This window comes from Prosopis cineraria, unplaced genomic scaffold (assembly GCF_029017545.1).
Source record: "Prosopis cineraria cultivar Desert tree isolate PC_DT_omini unplaced genomic scaffold, ASM2901754v1 PC2, whole genome shotgun sequence".
Classification (NCBI taxonomy): domain Eukaryota; kingdom Viridiplantae; phylum Streptophyta; class Magnoliopsida; order Fabales; family Fabaceae; genus Prosopis; species Prosopis cineraria.
Window position 1 is genome coordinate 8,046,049 of NW_026555333.1, and position 23,295 is coordinate 8,069,343.

Below are 23,295 nucleotides of genomic sequence, written 5' to 3' on the forward strand. Positions count from 1 at the left end.
AATAAATGAACACTGAAAATACACGCGTCCAAACTTCTCTTTAAGTTGGGAGGGATGGGGGCCGCGTGTTCGAAAGTGGCGTCCTGACTAAAATTATCAAACTCACATGTTTCAATACATTCATAATAAGCATGCAAACTCAAATAGTAAATTCGGAGATGACTTTACTTTTATTAATATATAATTATTAAATTAAAATATAAAATATCATCGTAATTTAATTTAAAAATATTTTAAATATAAATTATTAAATTTAAATTTATTCATATTGATAGATTATAATACTCAACATAAAAAATTAAAATAAAGCAACTTATTTTTATTATTTTTTATTAATATTAATTTTTACCTTTTGAGTCTTATTTTTCTTTACATTGTGTCATATGACTTATATGAAATGGGCTTTACACAGTATATACCTAATTTACTTAACTCAATTAAAAATTGATAAGTTTAACAGATTGCATTTAGTTTGAATTTATGAGTAAGTTGACACAATTTTTTAAACTAAAAACTTAAAAACAATAAATTATGAGAGTCAACTTGCAAGTTTAATCAAGGTTCATCTAATCTAAATTTATAAATAAGTTAATATAATTTTTTAAGTTATAAACATAAAAATAATAAATTTAGAGTATCAACTCTAATACTGACGTTGATTTTCATATAAAACAACTCCACCCATCTGTTTTCATGGATGAAATGGAAAATAAAAATTAAATTCTGAATTTAAAATGTGAGTTTTTTAAAAAAATTTGTCAAACAAAATGAAAACTACATTTAATATATTAAAATGTTGATTATATTGTTAAATTTTCTATTAATTCAATGCACTAAAATACATTGCTTATATAAACAAGACTGTGATGGAAAAAAATGTTAATAAATGCTACTTCAAACTTTCAAAAAAAAAATCTACTAAAAATACTTATATTAAAAAATAGAGAGAGGCATTTTATTTTTTTGGGAAGTGAGAGATCTCTGCACTCATTTTTTGAGAAGTTAGATAATTTAATTCAAAAATTAGTTTAAATATTTAAGGAGTGTTAAATTCATTTCATTAAAATGTTTAAAGATAGTTTACTTCATTAATATAGGTTAAGTTATTTGGTTAAACATATTCAACAATTTATATATATATATATATATATATTTAATATCTATCTTCTAATTTATAGAGATTGGATTTCTTTCATCCCCATTGAGGAGGAGCTACATTAAAAAGGAAGAGTATGAATTCCCTCCTTTGCAAGTCTCACGGCAACCGTGACCACTAAAATGAGGAAACCCTTGCATATCTTTATTGAATACCTGAGTAAGTATTTCAACAATACTATTTACACATGTGGAAAGTAAAAACCACTCCAACTAAATTCTGTTAAATAACCATTGATCAGTTACAAACCAATTGTGATCCCTGTCAATGCTATCTTGATCTCAACGCGCGCTTTTGAATCCAAAAGCTCTTTTGTGCCGTATAGTATCCAAACATACTGCAAGGTTTGGCAAGTCCAAACCTCAGTTAGAGTGATAACCAAACTTGCCCAGTTCAAGTGATTGGAGACATCATTGATTTAAAAAAAGCATAAAAAAATAAAAAAGATGCAGGAGAAATCTGGCTTAGTTTTGGGCTTGAAAGAATCATCCTCAATAAACAGAATGGAAGATCGGGATAGGACCATTGATTAAATGGGCCTTTATTTCTTTGCCCAATAAAGGCCCAAATATAACGCTTGATACTTGGATCAAAATGATTAAGCAAATAGACGCGCATCATCAGTCGAAGCAGGGTTTGTATTCGGTACGGTGCAGTATTTTCCAAACAAACTTTCGTAATTAAGTCGACGTTTCAAACTGCAAGAACCTTAATCCAATGTTCGATTATGTTTTGGGAGAATGACAGAGAAATTTTAAAAGAATCAATTAATTCAATGTAGGTTTCAAGTGTTACATTTTAAGAATTTGTAAGTGTAATTCTCAATTTCACAATTTTGTTGTAAAGAATTTAGAATTTGTGTTATAAATTTTAACAAGGAAAACAATTTTATTTATTTTTTTAATCATGTTAAAATTTTAAAAATAAGTTATAAATTCGTTACAATAAAATTATAAAATTAAAAATTAAATTTATAAATTTTTGAAATTTGATAATTAGGACTTAAGGTTAAATTAATTGATCTTTTTAAAACTTTTATCTTCCTTATATTCTTATGATAAAATCGATAGTTAAAATGGGCTTTTACCAAACAAGTTTGTTCACTTAGTTTCTTATTAAAAAAAAAAAGTGTGATTGAATCTTCAACCGAACTAAATCTTGTTAATCTATTTTTTTTTTTTTGCCAGCAATAATTCTTCTTGTTAGGAAATCTAAGAAGAGAAGAATCTTGAGTTATAAACTACAATATTTCTTCAGTTAAAGATTACAAATCAAATCAACTCTTAATTTGGACGATGAAGAAACCCCAAATGTAAATACTAGTATGAGGTGAGGACTAAGTTAACATAAATACTTGCTAATCCAAAGTGGCACCTTATACATACACTATGGGGTCACTAACAAACTAAGTGGTCAATCCTACTCATACCCTAACATTCCAACACCTTCACTCTCTATTCCAGCAATATAATTAAACATGCTGTGGTGACACTGACACTGCCAATAAAAAAAAAAAACGTGACAATCGATGAGTGTGAAAGCACTGAAACGTGCAAGATAACATGAAAAATCAATGGGAAATTAAAGACCATGCCGCATTTACTGTGGAAAAGCTGAAAAACCTTCATTATCGATCATGTTTACAACATGAAGTTTCAATTTTGCTCATCTATGAATAATCTCCTTAGATTCTATATTTAATACTTATATCTCATTTTATAGATGTATCGCCTGCATCGATTGAACTTATTGTTATAAAGAAAAATAAGAAAAAAGATAGGTATAATATTATATTATATTATTTATATGCTCATTAAAAAAAACTTTATGCTCAAATGTACAGTATACATCTATATAGTATCATGTCAACAGCTTTGCAACTTGATCCCTGTAGAAGGTTTTGAACAGAAAACATGGACCGACTCAGCTAAATGAGCATGAATTTTTGTTTGGGCCCGGAAATGAAGGAGTGATTAGAATTTAGAACGGGCAAGATTTTTTCAAATGTTCGCAGCCAAGTGGGGTTGTGTCAAGTTGAATTCACAACAAACAAAAATGACATCGTGTTGCTCGTGGCTTGTTGCTGGCCTCGTGGATACTCTCACGCCCATCTAGATATAAATAATATAATGCTATGTTTCGATGTATATGAATTTAAATTTAAGTTAAATTTATTGTTTGGGTAATTACAAACATGTGGATATGATTTTACTTAAATCCAAATTCAAATCCTACGTTAATTTTTTTATAATTTCAAATCATTTCTAAACTCTTGTTATTTTAAATTTTAACAAAAGCTTTTATCTTTCTTCACGTTTGTTCGTCGATTTCACTACCTTCTCGACTTGGGCATAAATGCCTTTAGTAGACATCCATCAGAACTAGATAGCTAGTGTTGATTGGGATCGGACCATCAATGTCAAGCAAGGCTTGATGGCTGATGTTGACAGGGAACGCACTGTAGGTGCTAGCCAAGATCGAACAATCAATTGTGACCAAGATAGCACAAACAACACTAACCGGGATCAAACGGTCGGCAATGATGGGAATTGAATCGGCAGCTATGACTGGGACCAAACCATTAATGTCGATTGGTATTTGATCATTGGTAATGACTAGAATTGGATGGATGAAGATGATCAAGATTGCACGGCTAGAGCCGACTTAGACTAGACCTCTAGCGGCGATCAAGACCTGACCATCATCGTAGTTTGGGATCGATCTATGATCACCATCTTTAAGCTAACTCATGCCACCACCCTATCAATAACTTGAGTCCTCTGATAAAAATCTAACCTCCACATTATTACACAATGATAACAATCTTGATAAATTCACAGGCTATCAAGATAGCGTTGAAATCCTCCTAACTCGGGAACTTCACCCTAAAAAAAAAAAAAACTCACCAAGTCACAAACCTTAATCTAAGCCTTAATCTAATTAGCTTTTGACCGCATCCTCTCCAAATTCTTCACAAATGAATCCATGAACACTTTTCTCTCTAAAATCTTTACCACTAGAGTTTTCTTGAAGGATTTCAGAGAACGTTCTTTCTCTGATTCCTCCAATACAAAATTAGGACATTTCAAACATGACAAATTCACTTTAATTCCCTTCAATGGCTCCAAAGTATTGTCAAAACCAATACCCAAACATTCTCCTCTTAACCATAGACTCTTCATCCAACTCATCAAAATCATACCACGAATGAAAAACATTCTTCGTAACCACATCCTTGCACAACATCAGCCCCTTCTTCACCCCATTCTCCTCCATCCAAACCTATACTCATGGCATAGACGAGACATTGCTAGAGAAATCAGCACCTCCCTTATGAACCTTCTTCTGACTATGAGCCAATACCTCCTCCTCCGCCTGCGATGCTGCCACCATCAAAAACGGCGGCCCTCCAATAGAAACTCCACTCATCTCTCCAATTTAGCACTTTTGACGGTAAAAAAAAAAAAAAACTTTAATTCCTTTAAAACTGCATCAAGAGAGACTTTGTAATTAGCATTAACATTTACCAAGTAATATTTTTATTTTTTTGTCTAAAAGAGCACGCACAATAACCCCATCTCTAATCATATCATTATATTCTCAAAACACAACTGAGTATCACTTTTGACTAATCCACGTGCACGATCACTTTCACGAGCAGCCATAGTACATTTATTTTTGCACATGTTAGGTGAAGACTAATTGCACGCTTCGTGTACGAGAAATTATTTTCTAGAAAAAAAATACATTTAAAAATTCATGATATTTGTATATTTTTCATTTCTCTTTTAAAAATATTCTTTGTTACCAAACATTGCATAAGGCTATATTTATATATAGGTAGAAAAATAGAAAGAAAATATCAGAAGAAAAAACTTCCAAAAGTACTCCATCTATCCTCAATATAAAATAAAATTAATCAATCTCTTCCTTGTTAAGAAATAATAGTCATATCTTTAAAACTGTACTAATAATTATGATAAATTATTGTCCAGGAATTTAAATGAAAGTATATAAATAAGAGATAGAATAAAAAATATTAAATTATTGTCTAGGAATTTAAATGGAAGTATATAAATAAGAGATAGAATAAAAAAATATTAACTACTCTAACTTTCTATTTATTAATGACAACAAAAATTCAAACTTTATCTTATATTGAAGATTGAAGAGAGTAGTAAAAAAATTTATCTTTCCAAAAATTTTCCTTTCCCAAATATTTCCCCCATATTTTCCTCTTCAAATGAAGGGTATAGATGTTTTTTTTTTTTTGCATGTTTATCATAGGTAAGGTGCATACCCCTTTACCCCACCAACTATATCCTTTAAATATGATTTCTCATAACTAAAATCGTTATTATATGTTGATTTTTATTGATCAAAATTGCTTTTATGTGAATCGTTAATTTAATTTTCCACGACCTTTTTTTTTTTATAAATAGCCTATCACAGTTGGAAATTACTCCTATTAACAAATGATTGAAACTATATACCGTTCTCTAATTATGTCATGAAAATAATACATATATACTTGCCCTGGATTCCTATGTAGCAAATCAGACTTGATCATTGTCGAGTTAATTAAATTAATTTCTTCATCAGCATCGCTGGCATTGCGATCAGTCGAGTGATGAGTAGAAATCTCCCTAGTTTCCTTGACGTCGTCTCAGCAAATTAATTTTAGTGAAAAAAATGGCATTCTAATAATTGACTTCATTGTTCACAATATTGTTCTGAGCCTATATGCCTCTCTGCAATTGATCTGTTATACTTCAGTTGGGGTCTTTTTAAAATTTACATTAATTAGTAATAAACAATACACTTCACGATCAATAACGCGCGTGCGCGCACTTGTGCACTTTGCCTCCAGTGGTTGCTTCTCCCGATAGCCAAGAGATAAGGTATATTGACTTAAATTGACCTATTGAAAGTGGACCTTGCTGATGGCCTTCAGAGGACGAAACGGATCATTATAAACGACAAAGCATTAACAATGTAAAAAGCATACGGATCCACTGTGTTGGGTTCACCAAACGCAGGATGTGACCGGCCCGATTAGCGAGTATCACGTTGTACAGAATCTCATCAACAATTTATGCCCCTCTCTCGCTCGGTGTGTGTGGAAGAAATATCATCATCGCTAAAAACGAAAAACAAAAGAAGTATCATCATTAACAGCATCACATAAATTATGTAAGCAGAGTGACGCGGAGATAGCACCACTTATTACAAAATAAGTGGTAGTGCATGACTTGACTTACTCTCTGGAAGATTACAAAACTTTTTTGTTTTTCTTTTACATTGATTTTGTTAGATTTATAGTCTTCTTTCCCACTCACTTGCCCTATAGAAAAAAGCATGCAGATTGAGTACCTTTTAATTTTGGATTTAGACCCGACAAATTTAAATACCTATTACAATAATTAAATTTAATTGATATTTAAACTTATTGAGATATATTTTTATAAAAAATTAAAAATAATTTTCATGATCGGAACATTTTTCACATACAATGACTTCTCAAAAAATTTAAAATTTGGTGCTTTGTCAATTATTATATACGATAGAATTTTTAACAATCCTTCAATTAAATTGAATGGTTGTGCACACTAACCCAAATTTCAAACTTCATCAACTTTAATTGAGTAATATAATACTCATTGTGGTTTATCGAGTTGGGAACTTTCTTTAATTTGACATCTATGTTAATTAATATTTTTAAATTCAGACTAGACGTTGAACAAAACAAGTAAGCGGTTTTCTATTTTTATTTTTAATTAGTTCAGATCATCAAATGGACCAGTGATATGATAATTAAATAAAAATAATATTAAATATATATAAATAAATAAATATAAGAAACAAGCCTATAATATGTTACTAAAAATGAGATAATATGACCGTAAATTAAGAATATTATAAATATAATTTTATAACTTATCAAATATAAGTGAGTTTTGATTAAATTAAATATAGTTAGATTTGAAAGTATCTATATTTACATATATAATTATCAACATCTTTATAAAAAATAATTTCAAATCATACTTGAGATCATCTAAAAATTTAAATGTAAATTGTTCAAAAATAATGTTAGCTTTTAGTACGAATCTAATTTTTTATTTTTTTCTATTTTTTTTTAAATTTTTAAACTTTTTTAATGTTATATTTAAAATTGTTTGTTTTAGTTCTTCATTTAACTTTAATTTTTGGCTTAATAGCAGCTCAACTTCATTCCACTTCGGCTCAATCATTACAATGATTTTTTAGTTTAAACCGAACTATTGACGGCTACAATTGACGACCCGGTTTGATTTGGTTTTTTAAACAACGATGCTGATGACTAATAAGAAACAAGGAAGGGAAATGAGCAACACGTTATACACGTCCCACCTCCATAGTTACTTGCAAAAAAAAAAAAACTAAAAATGTAAAATTCAGGAAAATGAGAAAATGTTTCAGAAATTAACTATAACTGACCCCCGATCGGAGAATTCAGAAAGCAAGCGACAATCAAAACGACAGACAGATATTGATTAGTTGGAGGAATATTATTCTACTTTTCAAAGGCGTGTGGGAGGTGGAACGTAACTTGTGGAAAGAAAAATGGAGAAAAAACGACAATGGAGGTGACGTGAGGGTAATTAGGCCATGATGTCCTAATTAACACGAGTGGAAATTGCAGCACACGCATATTGCACGCGTACAAGTTAAACATGTATCTTTATATAATTGATGAATGATTAAGAATTGACAAGAAGTAATTCACGGGGCAACAGAAGTTATCATATAGCAATTTTGGTGGAAGTTTAATTTATCCTTGTTAAAGTTGACTTGAGCATGACTTGCATTATACAAATGACCACATGAACAAGATCAGTGTGAACGCTGATCCTCAGCTTAAGATTCCCTTTACGACAGCATCTGAAGCCCGTTTAATGGAGCTGCGAAAACACACGCTCGCGCAGGCGCACATATAAACCAAGGTATATGCATTAAAAAGATGAAAAAGATGATAATAAAATATGCCAATTATCCTAACCAAAGCTAGTTGAGTTAAGAGTAAGAGACTTCACAGAAATAGGTAATATGTGATTAAAATAAATAGATCCAGTCTCAAAACATACACCTTAATCTAATTTAATAATTTTTGAAATTTTTTATTACAATTCAGTTAAAAACTCTGAAGCGTGCGTCTGTCACCAATTAAATATCAAAATAATTTAAATTTACTAATCTACCCTCATGATCCATTTCTGAATTCCTCCGTCTCTTTTTCACGCCGCCTCCTTGCCTGACGAATGTGGAATCCCCTCGGTCACAAAACCACGAAGCTTCTCTGTCAGACTTTTCAGTTTTCATCTTTGCTTGTATTCTTCTTCTTTCTCTCTTTCTCTGTCCAAAACGGAACTTAATTTGTCCATATTCTTTCTCTGTTTTCGCTTCAATATATTTCTCATTCTACTTGGTATTGCTCACTTCTTCATCATAGATAATTAAATATTTCTAAACCCAAAAGGGGTTGATCTTGAGTATTTCAATTCATGCCATTTTCATGATCGGTTCTTTGTTCTGATGACAAAAAAGCATTAATTTCGAGTTTTGGGATAGACATGTAATCTGAATTTTATTAAATCAAACTGTTGTTCTTGTAGTTATACGAGACACTCATTTGTGAGTAGACTTAGGCCACTAACTACATCCAAATAATTTAATTACTTGTATAACATCTTTTTAATAACCCTAGTCTTAAAATAATTAGTTTTAGTAAAAAATGTTGATATTAACTTTTTAAATATTGACAAAATATTTGAGAATATTGACATATTAAGTTTAATTATTGGAAAAATTATATTTAAATTTCACACAAGAGAATTAATTACTACAAGCCCTGTTGACAACTAAACTGATAAGGCCATTGACAATACAATCTATTATTAATAGACCTTGTAGTAATTAATTTTTTTATATAAGATTTTAATGCAATTTGTCCTTAATTTTTTAAGATAACAATGATTATCACAAAAATTATCATTTGAGACCAATTCATAATGTTAAGGTTAGAGGATTGAAAAGATACTTTATAAAATTAAAAAACCAAATTAAAATTTTATACAAGTTAGATGACCAAATGTGAACATTTGCCATTTTTTTTTGTATTTATGTAATTATTTATGTGAAATTGAATTTTGAAAAAAAAAATTAAAGAATGCATGCTTGGTTCAAATATAACAAGATGAAATTTTACGTGGAGGAGGAAAAATTTGAAAAATTTACGTTTTTAGAAGATTTTTCTGGCATTGAATCATCATCAATGTACAGCAAATTCGGAGGAGTTCAAGTCAAGGTCTGTTCTGAGTCAATTTTCCTTTTAATCTTTTCAATTGCGCGTTACCATTTCTTTCCTTCCCCGCTCGGCCGCTGTACCTTCTCGAAGTGTTTTGAATTTTATTTAATTTATTTATTGCCGACTTCCTCTTCTTTCACGTTATTTGCTTGCCAGGAGTCTTTTGCTTACTTTTTTACTTATGTTCCAGTTACAAACAGGCTGCGTTTTTTTTTTTTTTAACTAATTGATAAACGGTGTTAAATTCGTAAGCTTTCCCCACATCTCTTCTTTTTCATCGGCACACACTTCCGTGATATATATTTTTCTATTTTTCTTCTTGCAAAGAAGGTTCTTGTAAGAAATCATGTACGAAATTTAAAAGAAATGAAACAAATGGAATATAGATATGAACAAAATAAAAATATTTGCTGGAGAATAGAAGTTTGATTTGAGTTTAAGTTTAAAAGCAAGAGGTAACCAATTCAAATTTTGAAAACCTAAAATACCTGTCTGTATTCGTCCAACTTACCACTAACTAGTTCTATTGAAAATGGGACCACCAGAAGTTCAAGTTGAAAAATGAATTTTCCAAGTAGGGATGATGAAGGATATAGAGTTAAAAGTAGCAGAGAGTGTATATATACGAATCTTCGGACTCAAATAGTCGAATCCAGGCTGATGACGAACCTTAGTATCAGTACTATTTAAAAGAAATTAACTGATCACACGCAGGTTAAAAACTCTGATTAATCATCAATACTGTCCAAACACAAAATTGACATAATTTAAAGTTGTATAACCTTTTGGCTGGCTATATGTCCAAGTCCAACAAAGGTTGTATAGCCTTTAATTAGTTCTAATTGAAGATTAGCACTGATCATCACTCTAGGAATTACCAAAGAGGAAGGAAGATGGTAGAATGTACGCAGATCCAAATAACGCGGAAAAAATGTGAACCAGAGATACAAGGACACGGAAAGGCAGCCACTCAGAAACGGGGATTCGGTGAGAAACCTCCAAAAGTCAATGAGATAATATTAAGAGTCAATATGGAGATCCAAAAATTAGCTCAACCTCTCGTCTTTCTATTTAATGCCATGTCCAACTTGACCTTGACATTTTCCTCACAATTCTTGTTCATCCCTCTCTCTGAATTGGATGAGCTGACATATCCTTTTGTCTCTTCCCATCACTTTTCCAATCCGCGTTACTTTATCAGAGTAGTACTCCGAAAAAGTTCGCCCTTAATTTGATTGGAACAAAAATGGGAAATAAAAGGATAATAGAAAGAGAAAATATAAAAAAAAATAGCAATTCTTTATGATTTTTGACAATTTTTTCTCATAATATTTTCTTTTTTATGTTTTTCCCTTAATTTTCTCTCAAACTAAGCATAATTACGCCAACAAAAAATTTATATAGATATATATAGACACATACAAACACCCATCCTAGAAACGACGACACAATCCAGCTCCTCAATTTCCTGCGACTTTCCTTCATCCCACCTAAATAAATGAAAATAACGATAACCGATGCCTCCCCTCTTCTGTCTATATTTTTCCTATATATATTTTTGTTCAAGAGATTTTCCTCATCTTTCACTTAAATCAACTGCTGCAAGGTTAGAAACCACTTTGTTAGGTGGCTTCAAGCCATTTCTTTCCCCTTCTTTTCCCTTGTTAACCAGAGTTTGCGATGGAACCAAGGTGCGAGAACACCTTTCTCAATCTCAACGTTAATCCTTCTCCGCATGCGGACGGTGTCCCGGTTCGTTCAAACCTAACCTCGAATATATCAATTTGTGTTCTCTGTTTGCATACAATGTTCTTCAATTTTTTTATTTGGTAAATGTTGGAAATTTAAATTGTTCGAGCAGCCTGAGGTTTTGATGATGGAAGAGTTGCATCGTTTAAATAGCGAGAAAAAGATGCTGACCGAGAAGCTTAGTCGCGTGAATAAGAGCTACAGTGCTTTGCAGAATCATTTTAACCAAGTTCTCAAGACCACGAATTCTCAATTAGATTTAAGTGTAGTACAATCAAGGAAGAGAAAGGCTGAAAACGAGAATTGTATTGCTACTAATAATATGTTTAGTTTTAGCGGCGCTTCCGAGTGCAGCACCAGCACTGAGGATTCATTCAGGAGGCCCAAGGACCCCAGTCCGATCAGCCACCCAATTTCTCCTAAGGTTTCAAAGGTTGTTGTGCGCACGCAGGCATCTGATCCCAGCTTAGTAAGTCTTTTCATCATGTGTGTGTGTGCGTGCGCGTGGACGCGCGCACTGCATCTTGTAAATATTCTATGTCTGAAGACCGTTCCGATGAGTTCTGGTTTCATCCTTTGGAGTGGTTGTAATTGAACCAAAATTGACCAAGAAAAACTAAGTTCTATCCAGTGATATATCATGAACACGAACGAATTGAGTGTGTCGATGATTCATTAATTATACCGATAGGCTTGTCATGGTCGTAGCAAACTGGTCAGCATCTGCATCATGCCAATTTCTCATCGTAAGAGTTGGTTAATTAACTGATGCCGTTAGCTTCAACAATATTAAAAAACACTTAAAAGGTTTAATGATTTATAATTTGCTGCATATATATTGTGCGGCCGATCTGCATGGGCAGTCGAGATGAATAATGATGGATCTGTTTTATTGGATATTGCAGTATGTGAGAGATGGATATCAGTGGAGGAAATATGGTCAGAAGGTCACGAGAGATAACGCCTCTCCTAGGGCTTACTTCAGGTGTTCCTTTGCCCCGAGCTGTCCGGTGAAGAAGAAGGTGGAGACCTGCTACATAACTCTCTTTTCTCTTCTCTTCTCGTGTCAATAATTACAGCTTTCATTATTTGACCATGATTGGTGAATAAATAAATAAGACATAATGATGATGATTAACACTCGATCAGGTGCAAAAAAGCGCGGAGGACCCGACGTTATTGGTGGCAACGTACGAAGGAGAGCACAACCATATTGTGCAGGGGGCTCAAAGTGAAGTCATGGATCCAATTCATCCCGCGAAATCGAGCACTGCGATTGCTGACCAGGATTTCATCCACCAGTTTTTGGCTCAGCAAATGGCTTCTTCTTTGGCAAGAGATCCCGATTTCACTTCAGCTCTTGCTGCTGCTATTTCAGGAAAAATTTTGGAGCGCACTGTTCCCTAGCTTAGCTAATGATTAGTAGTTCAGATCATCGTTTGCATTATTTATATGCACGGCGAGTTTTGGTTCTGTTGTTTTTGTATGTTCTTGGTGTAGTTAGGAATATGTATATACATGTGGCTAGTTTGCTGTTATATATATAGCCCAGACTCTATATGTATATATATAATTTGGTTTCTACGACTTCTACACAGTCATAAGAAGATATTTGAAAGCAAAGTACACATCCAGTTTAATCATAGGAGCAGGCATATACATGGACATGGTCAATGTCAACGCCTCAAAGGTTACTGTGGCAAGCTGCGTAGAATGACTGCAAATGGCCAAATAGCAGGGAGAATCGCCCTGCAAGCCCTAAAAAATAGAAAATTGCAGTTTGGGCTTAAAAAATTTTGAAAATACACTTCAGACCTAAGGGTCCTTATTGAATTTTTCTTGCTCGAAAGTATAATTTTATCTCTGTATGATTTAAAAACTCAAAACTTGCCCTAAACCCTCATCCATGAAGCATAATACAGTATTTATAAATTCTCAACACAATGTACATATGTATTTAGTTGATCTATAGGTTAATTAAAATATAAGTCATGCAATGTACATGAATATTTATGGATTCTCAACATAATATTAGAATAGTCACTCAAAGCATGTACAACATAATATTCATAGATGCATGACATAATAGTTATGGATTCTCAACGCATTATTCATAAGTATCTAGTTGATTCGTAGGTTAATTAAAATAATCACACAAAGCATGTACAATACAATATTCATGGGTGAACAACATGATGTTTATGGATTCTCAATATAATTTTCATAAATTCTTAATATAATGTCTATACATATCTAGTTGATTAATAGATTTAAAAAAATGTATATGTTATATAGACAATTTACAATATAAAGTTCATGAATATACAACATGGTGTTTATGAATTATCAACTAAATATCTATGCGTGTCAAGTTGATTAAGAGAAAAATTGTATTTTCTCCTCTAATAAAATTGCAACAAGGGCCATTAAGCCTGCAGTATATTATTGGAATTTTTTGAGCCTGCAGTATAATTTTCTCTATTTTTAGGCTTACAATGTGATTCTCCCCAAATAGGATACACATTTCAAAGCATCCTTAGTATTTCCCCTTATCACAATATTTGTTATTATTAATTAATTTATGGTTTACAGACAATGTTAGTTGAAAATTTATTTTCTTAAAAATGTTCACATCGTTTCATTTATGTCCTTAAGTTTTTCTAGTAGCTTGTGCATATGGAGCATTTAAAAATAACAAATAAAAAACATTAAGGGTATTATAAGTGGAAAAAAAACATAGAATATATCTAATGTCCTATATTTTGGATCAAGAGATGTTTCTAGAAAGCCACTTATATTGTGGTTTGGAGGGAACTTTAATCTCAAAATACCTTAGACTAATATAACTCCATTTTAATTAAACACGTTAAGAACATGAGTATAGGTGCATCTTCCGTTCTTACTATGTAGATATATTTTTTCAGTACATTCATATGAAATTTGGGACACAAGTTGTATTATATTAAGTTGAATATTCTTTGCCTTAATATTACTAGCCTTCGAAACAGCTTACCCGGTGCACTGACTATCAGAGCCAGTTCTATAAAAAAGGGAAAGGGAAGTGTTTCACTCATAGTTGTGTTTTTGAGTCGGGGTGGCCACTCCTGTAGTGTGTGGGTGGCTTAGGTCGGTTGTGAAATATCAACACAACTTAATTATATCACATCATATGTTTAAATATAAAAAAAATGATTGTGATTTATATTGAGAATATCTCCAGCCACTTATGATGAGATATTCTGAATTCAGGTTAGATTCAATTAAATCATCACGTGTAACTTTTTATATAGTTTAAACTAATTTAAACAAATATTAATCGATCTAATATAATTTAAATTAGTTAACTAGCGTCGTTAAATATTTCATCCCATCAAAGATGGACTCGAATTCCAAATAAATAGTGTGAATGATGATGTTGAAGACTCGATTTGGATATTTTAATATGTCACCGTGCTAAGCTTTTTCTCTCCAAAATATTCAATTTTTAATCCTAATCAATGAGAAGAAGCCATCGAACCCAGATAACTCCAACTGGAAGGTGGTCAGTTAGAAATTACTCCCCTAATCCTATTTATAAAATAAGGAGAGAGTGCGTTTACTTTAATCTTATTTATAGGATACCTCAATCATTAATTTATTATTATATTTATCTTTATCATTTGTCTTTATTAAAATTGAGAAGTTTATTAAATGTTACTCCTTCCATTCAAAAATATAAGCCATTTTTTGAGAATTTAGATATTAAAAAATATAATATATTTTTAGTCCATCGAGATCTAATAATTATTTTTTTAAAAAAAATGCTCATATTAATGAATGACTTTATATTTATTGTAAAGTATTTAATAGGGATAAATATAAAAAGATAGTGTTAATTTGAAAGTAAGTATCTACTTTATTGGGAGGTAAAATTCAGTTAAAATGCCTTATATTTTTAAATGAAAGGAGTATAATATTTGATTTTTAAAAGAAATATATTTAATAGGGATATAGTTAAAAACTTATTAAATTTTTAGATGAAATTAATAAGATTTAAAATTTTTTTAATTTTGATAAAAATATTAAAAACAATTTATAAACAAGATGGGATTAAGCAATTTGATAGATGAGAGAAGGGTCACGTATACATAGGAATTCAAATTAAGAATTGTGAGTAGGACGTAAGATTGATTCTTGTATGCTGTCTCTCAGTCGCAGTTACAAAGAATATGCCTACTCTGTCGTTAACATCAACACAAGTTTACAAACTCCAGTCCTGCTGGGGAAAGGATTTCTGACATCAAGACCTATTCAGAGGAAGGGAAAAATAAAAAGTAAATAGCAAGACGAGAAAATTAATAAAAAAATTAAAAACAATAATTTTTTATTATCTTTAAAAGCTTTTTTTTAGTTGTTCTTCTTTCCTTTCTTCCCCCGTGCAACTAATGATAATAATTAATGTTTTAAAAATCAAATCAAATTGATCAGTTAAATTAAAAATCAACTCTTGATCCAATTTGGTTCGCCCATCAAAACAAGACACAAGGTAACTGGTCAAAAATTAAAAAAATTAGTTGAAAGTCGGATTGATTCTCTTAAAAATAGGTCTGAATTAATTAAAATTTTAAAAAAATTAATTAAAACAAAGAACAGCAAAAAATTATTAATATTAATCATATAGTCATTAATAATATAATATTTTAACAAGCATTTATTAATATTTTTTAAAATATAAATATTCATATATTTTTTTATTTACTTATAATATATAAATTAAAAGTATATTAATTTAATATTAATCAATTGGACTACAGTTGAATTAATGAAGTATAAATCAATAGTTAGTTTGGTTAAATGATCGGATCGTTTTTTAAAATCTTGATAATAACAGTGATCGTGGCATGAAATATGTCAGTGTCAGGGGTAGCCACAGATTCACGTAAAAGGCGCCGTATGTATTGACCAAATTATTTGAAGGGTTCCACAATTATTTTTCTGCTTTCACACGATACCTACGGCTATATCATCTATGATCTGTCCCTACCATTTGTACAACAAAACAAACCGAATTAATACGTTCTTGGATCCCCAAAAGAGAACAAGAAAAACTTTCCACCGATACGTTACACGTGGATTCCACCTCTCTTCCGCTGCCAATTCTTTCTACCGCGCTTTCACTGTGCTCCCTCCGTGTTCATATATAAAATCTTTTTAATTAAATTTTACAAATCAATAAAAATATTAATTTTATTAAAATTATATAAAATTATAATTAATATTATGGTGGTGGTGGGTAAAAACACGCAACTAATATTATGATGGTAGATAAAGTATGTAATTATTTTTTAAGATTAATGTGTAATTTAAATTTTAAATTATAATTTTAGAAATAATTTAAATCCTAAACTTTTAAAAAAAGTATATTTTAAATTTTAAATAATTAAAGTTGAGGTAATTTTATTCTTACTATTAAATTTCAATAAAAGTTCATCAAATTTAATTAAAAAATTGCACTTTAAGCCTTAATTTGACAAACATTTTTTGAAAATTAACAATAAGGTAAAATTACACCAATTTTAATTGTTTAGGATTTAGAATGTATCCTTTTAAAATTTAAATTTTAAATCGTCCTTGGATCTATAATTTAAAGTCTAAATTATATTTTAACCCTTTTATATTTTTTTGAAAAATGTATTTTAATCAATAATAATTCAATAGTAATAAAAAAGTGTATTTTGAATATTATATCAATTCTTAAAATCATTTTGAAGAGTGTATAAGTTTATTGATTTGAATTGATTAATGAAAGTGAAAATTTATAAAACAGAATCAAATGTTTTTATGGTAAATAAAGAGATAGAGAAAAAATGTATGAAAAAAATTATTTTATATTTTTTCCTAACAAAAAATTATAATATTTTTTCATTGATATTATTATGAGATTCTATTATGCCAAAGAACAAATAAGAAAAAATATAAAAATGCGCTTATAGTGAAAGATTATATTATACTTTTATTGTTGTCATTAATAGCCTATCAAAACCTCACCTAGCAAGAATAAAAATAATTCACTCGATACTGTCTCATTTATACCTATCATAATCTCCACCAAAAAATTCTTTATTAATTATTACAATTTACAGCTTTCTTTTATATAGTTTCATCATCATTATTATCATTTATCTTTTTTTTATTCCTTCTTTTCATATCTTGAAAAATTTGTAATATAATCATGGGTTAATATATAATTTAAACCTTAAACTATAGGTTTAGAGGTGATTTGAGCCCTTAGTTTTTTTTAAAAAATATATTTGAACCCTAAGCAATTAAAGTTGAGGCAATTTCGCCCCTATCGTTAACTTTCAACAAATATCTATCAAATTAGGGCTTAAAGTGTAATTTTTCTCATATAAATTTGACAGATGTTTGTTGAAAGTTAACGGCAGGAAAAAAATTGCTCTAATTGTATTTGTTTAGGATTCATAATGTACCTTTTTAAAGTTTAGTATTTAAATCATCCTTGGATCTATAATTTAGGGTCTAAATTATATATTAATTTTAAAAAATAATCTTTTAAAAAACACCTTATAAATAGGGATGAAGAGAATAAGTCTTTAAATATTAATGGATAAATGTACATTTTTATCCTTAAAGTATTTTTTGAGGAGCATCTACCACCTTAAAGTTTTTGTTGGAATAATTTTGCTCTTAACGTTATCAAAATGAAGTATTTTTGCCCTTTCTGTTAAGTTTTTTAACGGTCAATGTTTGATGCCAGGATTGAAAATTTGACAAAAAGGGAAAAACTATTTTGTTTTGATAACGTTAAGGGTGAAGTTATTTTAACAAAAATATTAGGGTGTTGGGTGCTTCTCAAAAAATACTTTAGAGATAAAAATACACATTTACCCAATATTAATCATATTTTGTATTGATGATCATTCTAATAATTAATTCTGTTCATGACACATGTGGCATTTTCCCTGATCTGCTATGTGAAAACAAGATTAAATATGCCGGGGGTAAGCAACTCTTGTTATTTTGAAACCTTGGTCCAACTTGACTTGACTCAATATATTTGTATTATAACATTTTTTTCCTATTCAAATTCCATGCGAAATCTAACCTATATATATAATCAAGCAAGATTTGGCTCAAACAGCTAGCCTCAGTCAGCAGCTTAGGGAAAGAGTGCAGATCAGAGTCCGGGCATACTTCTCTTTCACGCGCTGGGAAACACAGATTAATTGTGAACTTGATTGGACTTTGAAAAACTCTGAAAAAGTTTTGGTTCATGTGGGTATCTCAGTCACTGCATAATTAATTTGGCTGTGATAATTGTTTTAAAGATAGATATACATTTTTATTTTTAAAATATTTTTTAAAAAGTACTTAGTATTATAATATTTTTATTAGAGTAATTTTATTTTTAACGTTGTCAAAACAAAATATTAAATATTTCATTTTGATGACGTTAAGAGCTAAATTACTCTAATAAAAATATGAAGATGCTAGATACCCTTTAAAAAATATTTTCAAGATAAAAATATATCTTTATTCTTATGTTAATGTACTCTTAAATTTGTAACTAAATATGTGCAGCCAATTATTGCTCAAATAAGATAATTAGCTTGAACTTTTTACGAGTTTTAACTTTTAATTTGAATGACATCGAGAGCTAATTTATTGGTTCCTGAAGTGGTCAGTTTTTTTACGGAACAATTACGTGCATGGGCTGGATTCGGCTGTTTATTGAAGTTTGGATGGCCCACTGTTACGTGTTTGACTTTCAGACTCAATTGACTTCGCCGCGGGTCCCACCCCTTCAGTCTTTAATACGAGGGGAACTCCTAATATTGATATTCATTCATAGTCGGTGAATATGAATTTTGTAAATACACAAGAAGTTCTTCTACCGGTGCTATCTTTACTAAGATATAGAAAAAATAATTATTTAATCTCTATAATTTTAACTTAATTATAATTTAATTATTATAATTTTGACTCAATTATAATTTAATTTATAAATTTTAACTTAATATAACTTAATTATTATACTTTTAAATTACCAAACTTATAAAATAGAGAAGCTATATGAGCAATTTTTTTTATTTTGGTTATAAGTATAAGATCACTGTCACTTTTGCCTCTTGTATTTATTTTTTTTTTCAAACTATCCTACCGATTATACACGTTAATGTTTGCAATCAATATAAGTAGTTTCCAGTATAAATGACATGAAAACGAGGCTCTTTTAAAAGAACTAACACAATTTCTCACAAAAGACTAATTTAATGAATTGTCTTAATCTGCGGAAATTAGTTATTTGGTTTCTACATTTAAGACGGAAGGGAATACTATTTAAACTCGTGTCCACAATTTAAGAAAACTATTAAATAGCCTAGACTGTAATAAAATTTGATGTTATTAGACTAAAATATCCTTAATAACAACAACAAATCATTATTGTTGTTGTTGAAAGAAATTGTCCAAGTAATTAAACTCGAGTGACAATATTTTAAAAAAGATGTTGTATGTATGCATTTTTGTTATACACACACACACACAATTCTTTAATGATGCAATTGGACACTAATTAAATTGGTCGTCGATCGCATCGGTCATCAACAACTCTTCCGTATCGGAGGCGTTCACATTTGGAAAAATTTGAGCATTTGCTCCATAATTGGCCTGTGGTACACGCATGGCTGTTAAATTAATGAGTAATTACCGCTTGCTTTCATTTTCCGTTTTAAACTTTGTTTCTATTTTCTCTCATGTCACAAAGCTGTTGGAAAACCTTGTTAATGTTACATTCACCTTCAAAGTCAAATTAAAATCCCCGAAAACAAAGCATCTAATCATCAATTAATTTAAAATTCAGAATCTCACCAAAATCAAGCACTGTTCATAAACATCATCACTTATCATATACGGCCCCACATTTTAGTCCTTTAGTATTTTTCTTTTTACCTATAAAAAAAAAAGAAGAGGAACTGCCTTTTTCAGTGAAAATGTTGCTGGAAGTGCAGATTCATCAATGAAAGTGCGGCATTTTGCGGTTCGTTGCGGCGCAAGTGTGTCCTGTATTTGGGTTTTTTTTTTTTTTTACTGCATGTCCAAAATCTCAATGGTTCATTTTATTTAATGATAAAAAAATTTATATCCCCACTTTCCAAATTATAAGATAATATGAGACAAAATTATACATATCAATAAAATACAATAATAATACTTTATAAAATTTTTTTTTTCAAAATTAGATTATAAACTTTCAAAAACCCTCCATACACACTTAATTATTACATTATAATATCATTTTAATTCTCCTTTTAATTAAAGAAAAATATTGGCCAAGCATAATTAATAAAAAAATTTCTCAGAGCATATTATATTGTGGAACAATAAAATTTTTTAAAAGTTGTCTTATAATTCGAGATGGAAGAAATATAAATTTACAAAATACTCTCTTTGATCTTATTTATAGAGCAGAGAGAAAATTTTTTTTGATCATATTTATAAGTCATGTCATAAATTTTTATTATAAATTTTTTTTACCCTCCATTAAATGTCAGAGAAAGAAAATATTTTATTGAAGTGTGTATATTTAATAGGGATAAAATTGAGAACTTAATTTTAAGATAGAGTTAATAAATTTTAAAATTTTTCTTGATATTGATAAAACATATTAAAAATAATTTATAAATGAGATCAAAGAAATAAAATGTTAAAATTTTAGACATTAGGAGACAGTAAAATACTGTCAAAATTTTTTAACAGTGCTACTCTTAAAAAAAAAAAGATCACTACCAACAGTTCTAGTAGAGATTACATGGTCATGAAATCGAAAGTTATACAATTTCAAGCATTACCAGGTTTAATTAGATAGTTCTCTTAAAAATATTTTTTTTTGTAATTAATAATTCATATAAATTTAAATTCGAGATTTTATATTTAAGTTATATTATATTGGACCGACATTTATTGATATATTACTATATGACACTAATACTAGTATATGCGCAACAGTATTAACTTTGTTGAATTTTCTTGCAACGGTAAAAAAATGCTGTAGCTGAGGACTTTTACGAAAGTGTCCAAGTCCATTAAATTTCTTTTCACTCCTCGGAAGACGTCGATGAATTACGATCGTCAGCTTGCGTCTTGCGATGACATCAGCCCTCCTGACGTTCGACCATGGACGCACGCGGGATTCTGTTCAAAGAAATAATTCTTATATATCCGCATAAACCTCCCTTTTCCAACACGTGGAGTTGAATCCAGAAGCCCCAGACCCTGATCAAGCTGTCTGATTCGCTCGGAAATAGTATTTCAAAAAAGTAGCCATCAAAAGAATTTCTCTCCTCTCTAGTCTCAGTCACCCCCACCTTCAACTACCCAATAATCCTATTATAAATAATCAACACCTCCTTCATTATTCCAGTCTTAATACACACTCAATACATATTCTTCTTCTTCTTCTTCTTCTTCTTCAAGCTCCCATTCAACTTCCCCCAATGGACGGAAAGGTAACTGTATATGTTTCTCTTTTCGTTTGCTTTGTTTAATCTGTTTCTGTACCTTCAATAACATCATTCCATCGGTGCTTTCATGCTCGATTCTTCTTAATTGTTATATATACTATATGGGTAGAACACTGAGAAATTCATGGGGGCATATATTTGTTTGTTCAGGAAGAAACGCTTCAATCAGGGTTGAAACGTCTGAGAGATGAGAATAACGCTCTGAGAATGATGCTTCAAGTTCTGACCAGCAAATACCAAAAGGTCCAGTGTCAACTTCAAGAAATGAGAGACACGGACTCGAATCAAAGCGTATTAGTGTCTGATTATTACGATACGAGTAATAAGAGACCAAGAATTGAGTTACCTATAGCACATAAGCCATTGCAAATCTTCGCTAGAACCCATCCCAAGGACAATAGTATGGTACGTCCGTGTAAATTATGAGTAAAAGCTCAGATTCTACCGTGGAGGTTGATATGTAATTTTGAAAATTCCTTTGGATGTATAGGTAGTAAGAGATGGATATCAGTGGAGGAAGTATGGCCAGAAGGTTACAAAAGACAATCCATCGCCTCGAGCTTACTTCAGATGTTCCATGTCTCCAAACTGCCCAGTCAAAAAGAAGGTATATATACTACACACGCATTAATCATATCAGCTCATGATCCGTTCTTCCAAATTTTATTGGTTGTTGTCACTCAAGGACATCTGGAACAAAGAACTAATCAAGAAATAAAATGCCAAAATAAGCCATTTTTCTGTTCTTTAAGGGCAACTAATTGGCTCGTGCCCATGATAAGCTCGCATGGTTCTTGCCCAGTTCATACATATCGTATGTGCTTTTTTTTTTTTTTTTTGGGTTTCTTCAACGTTGAACATCACATATATGTATATTATGAATTTGTCGGTGCGATGTGATGAAAGATTTGAAGATGAAAATGTGGTTTAATCAAGAGACTATATCCTCATGGCAATTACTCAATGAAAGTAGGTACAAAGAAGCGTAAAAGACAGGTCTATCCTTGTGGCGACTTATGAAGGAGAACACAACCATGGAACTGTTGATCCCAAAACTCCCCAAGGCTCAATTGCCGACGACAAAGAAGAGACCAAAATTAATGGTGTTGGGATTCCTAGGTGGTTTCTGACAGAAAGAAGACACACTGAAGATCTAAGCAACTTCAGAATTGATCAATTTGTGGGTTCTCTCGTTAAAGATCCCAACTTCACTGTATCGTTAGCCGAAGCAGTTGCTCGATCCATCACTACCCAACAACGCAAGCAACAAGACCTTGATCTTAATTTGAGTCTTGGTGAAGTGTAAAGAGAATGAATATTTAGAACGTAGTTAGGAAGTTGGTAGGTTCTCTTACAATTGAATTTTTAAACTTCAAGTAATCTGTATGCGATGCATATATAAACGGAAGTGTGCAATTTTCCTCTCTCTATACATGTCAATATCATTTCATGAATTGATAATAAGATAGAGACGAGAATGAAGGCGAAGGTCATTCGCAATCATAAGCAATCAACCTCTG

At 30.7% G+C, this 23,295-nt stretch overlaps 2 protein-coding genes across 2 annotated transcripts; both read left to right on the forward strand.

Moving 5' to 3' along the window:
* Positions 1–10,967: 10,967 nt before the first annotated feature.
* On the forward strand, positions 10,968–12,834 carry LOC129303700 (WRKY transcription factor 18-like). The gene is made up of 4 exons (XM_054943178.1): positions 10,968–11,255; positions 11,365–11,721; positions 12,158–12,274; positions 12,402–12,834. The coding sequence occupies exons 1-4, from the start codon at positions 11,184–11,186 to the stop codon at positions 12,657–12,659; spliced, it is 804 nt and encodes a 267-aa protein (XP_054799153.1). The 5' UTR covers positions 10,968–11,183; the 3' UTR covers positions 12,660–12,834.
* An 8,858-nt stretch (positions 12,835–21,692) lies between these two features.
* On the forward strand, positions 21,693–23,265 carry LOC129304098 (probable WRKY transcription factor 60). Its single transcript, XM_054943745.1, has 4 exons — positions 21,693–21,760; positions 21,926–22,180; positions 22,266–22,382; positions 22,749–23,265. Exons 1-4 carry the CDS (start codon positions 21,749–21,751, stop codon positions 23,079–23,081), a joined length of 717 nt encoding a protein of 238 aa, XP_054799720.1. The 5' UTR covers positions 21,693–21,748; the 3' UTR covers positions 23,082–23,265.
* The last annotated feature ends 30 nt before the right edge of the window (positions 23,266–23,295 follow it).

Bases quoted from the DNA above. Each gene is read 5' to 3' on its own strand.
- LOC129304098 (XM_054943745.1), top strand. The intron at 22,181-22,265 runs GTACGTCCGTGT...TTGGATGTATAG, and splicing joins ATCCCAAGGACAATAGTATG to GTAGTAAGAGATGGATATCA. The intron at 22,383-22,748 runs GTATATATACTA...CAATGAAAGTAG, and splicing joins ACTGCCCAGTCAAAAAGAAG to GTACAAAGAAGCGTAAAAGA.
- LOC129303700 (XM_054943178.1), top strand. From the start codon at position 11,184: ATGGAACCAAGGTGCGAGAACACCTTTCTCAATCTCAACGTTAATCCT. The intron at 11,256-11,364 runs GTTCGTTCAAAC...TTGTTCGAGCAG, and splicing joins CGCATGCGGACGGTGTCCCG to CCTGAGGTTTTGATGATGGA. The intron at 12,275-12,401 runs GTGGAGACCTGC...ACACTCGATCAG, and splicing joins GCTGTCCGGTGAAGAAGAAG to GTGCAAAAAAGCGCGGAGGA.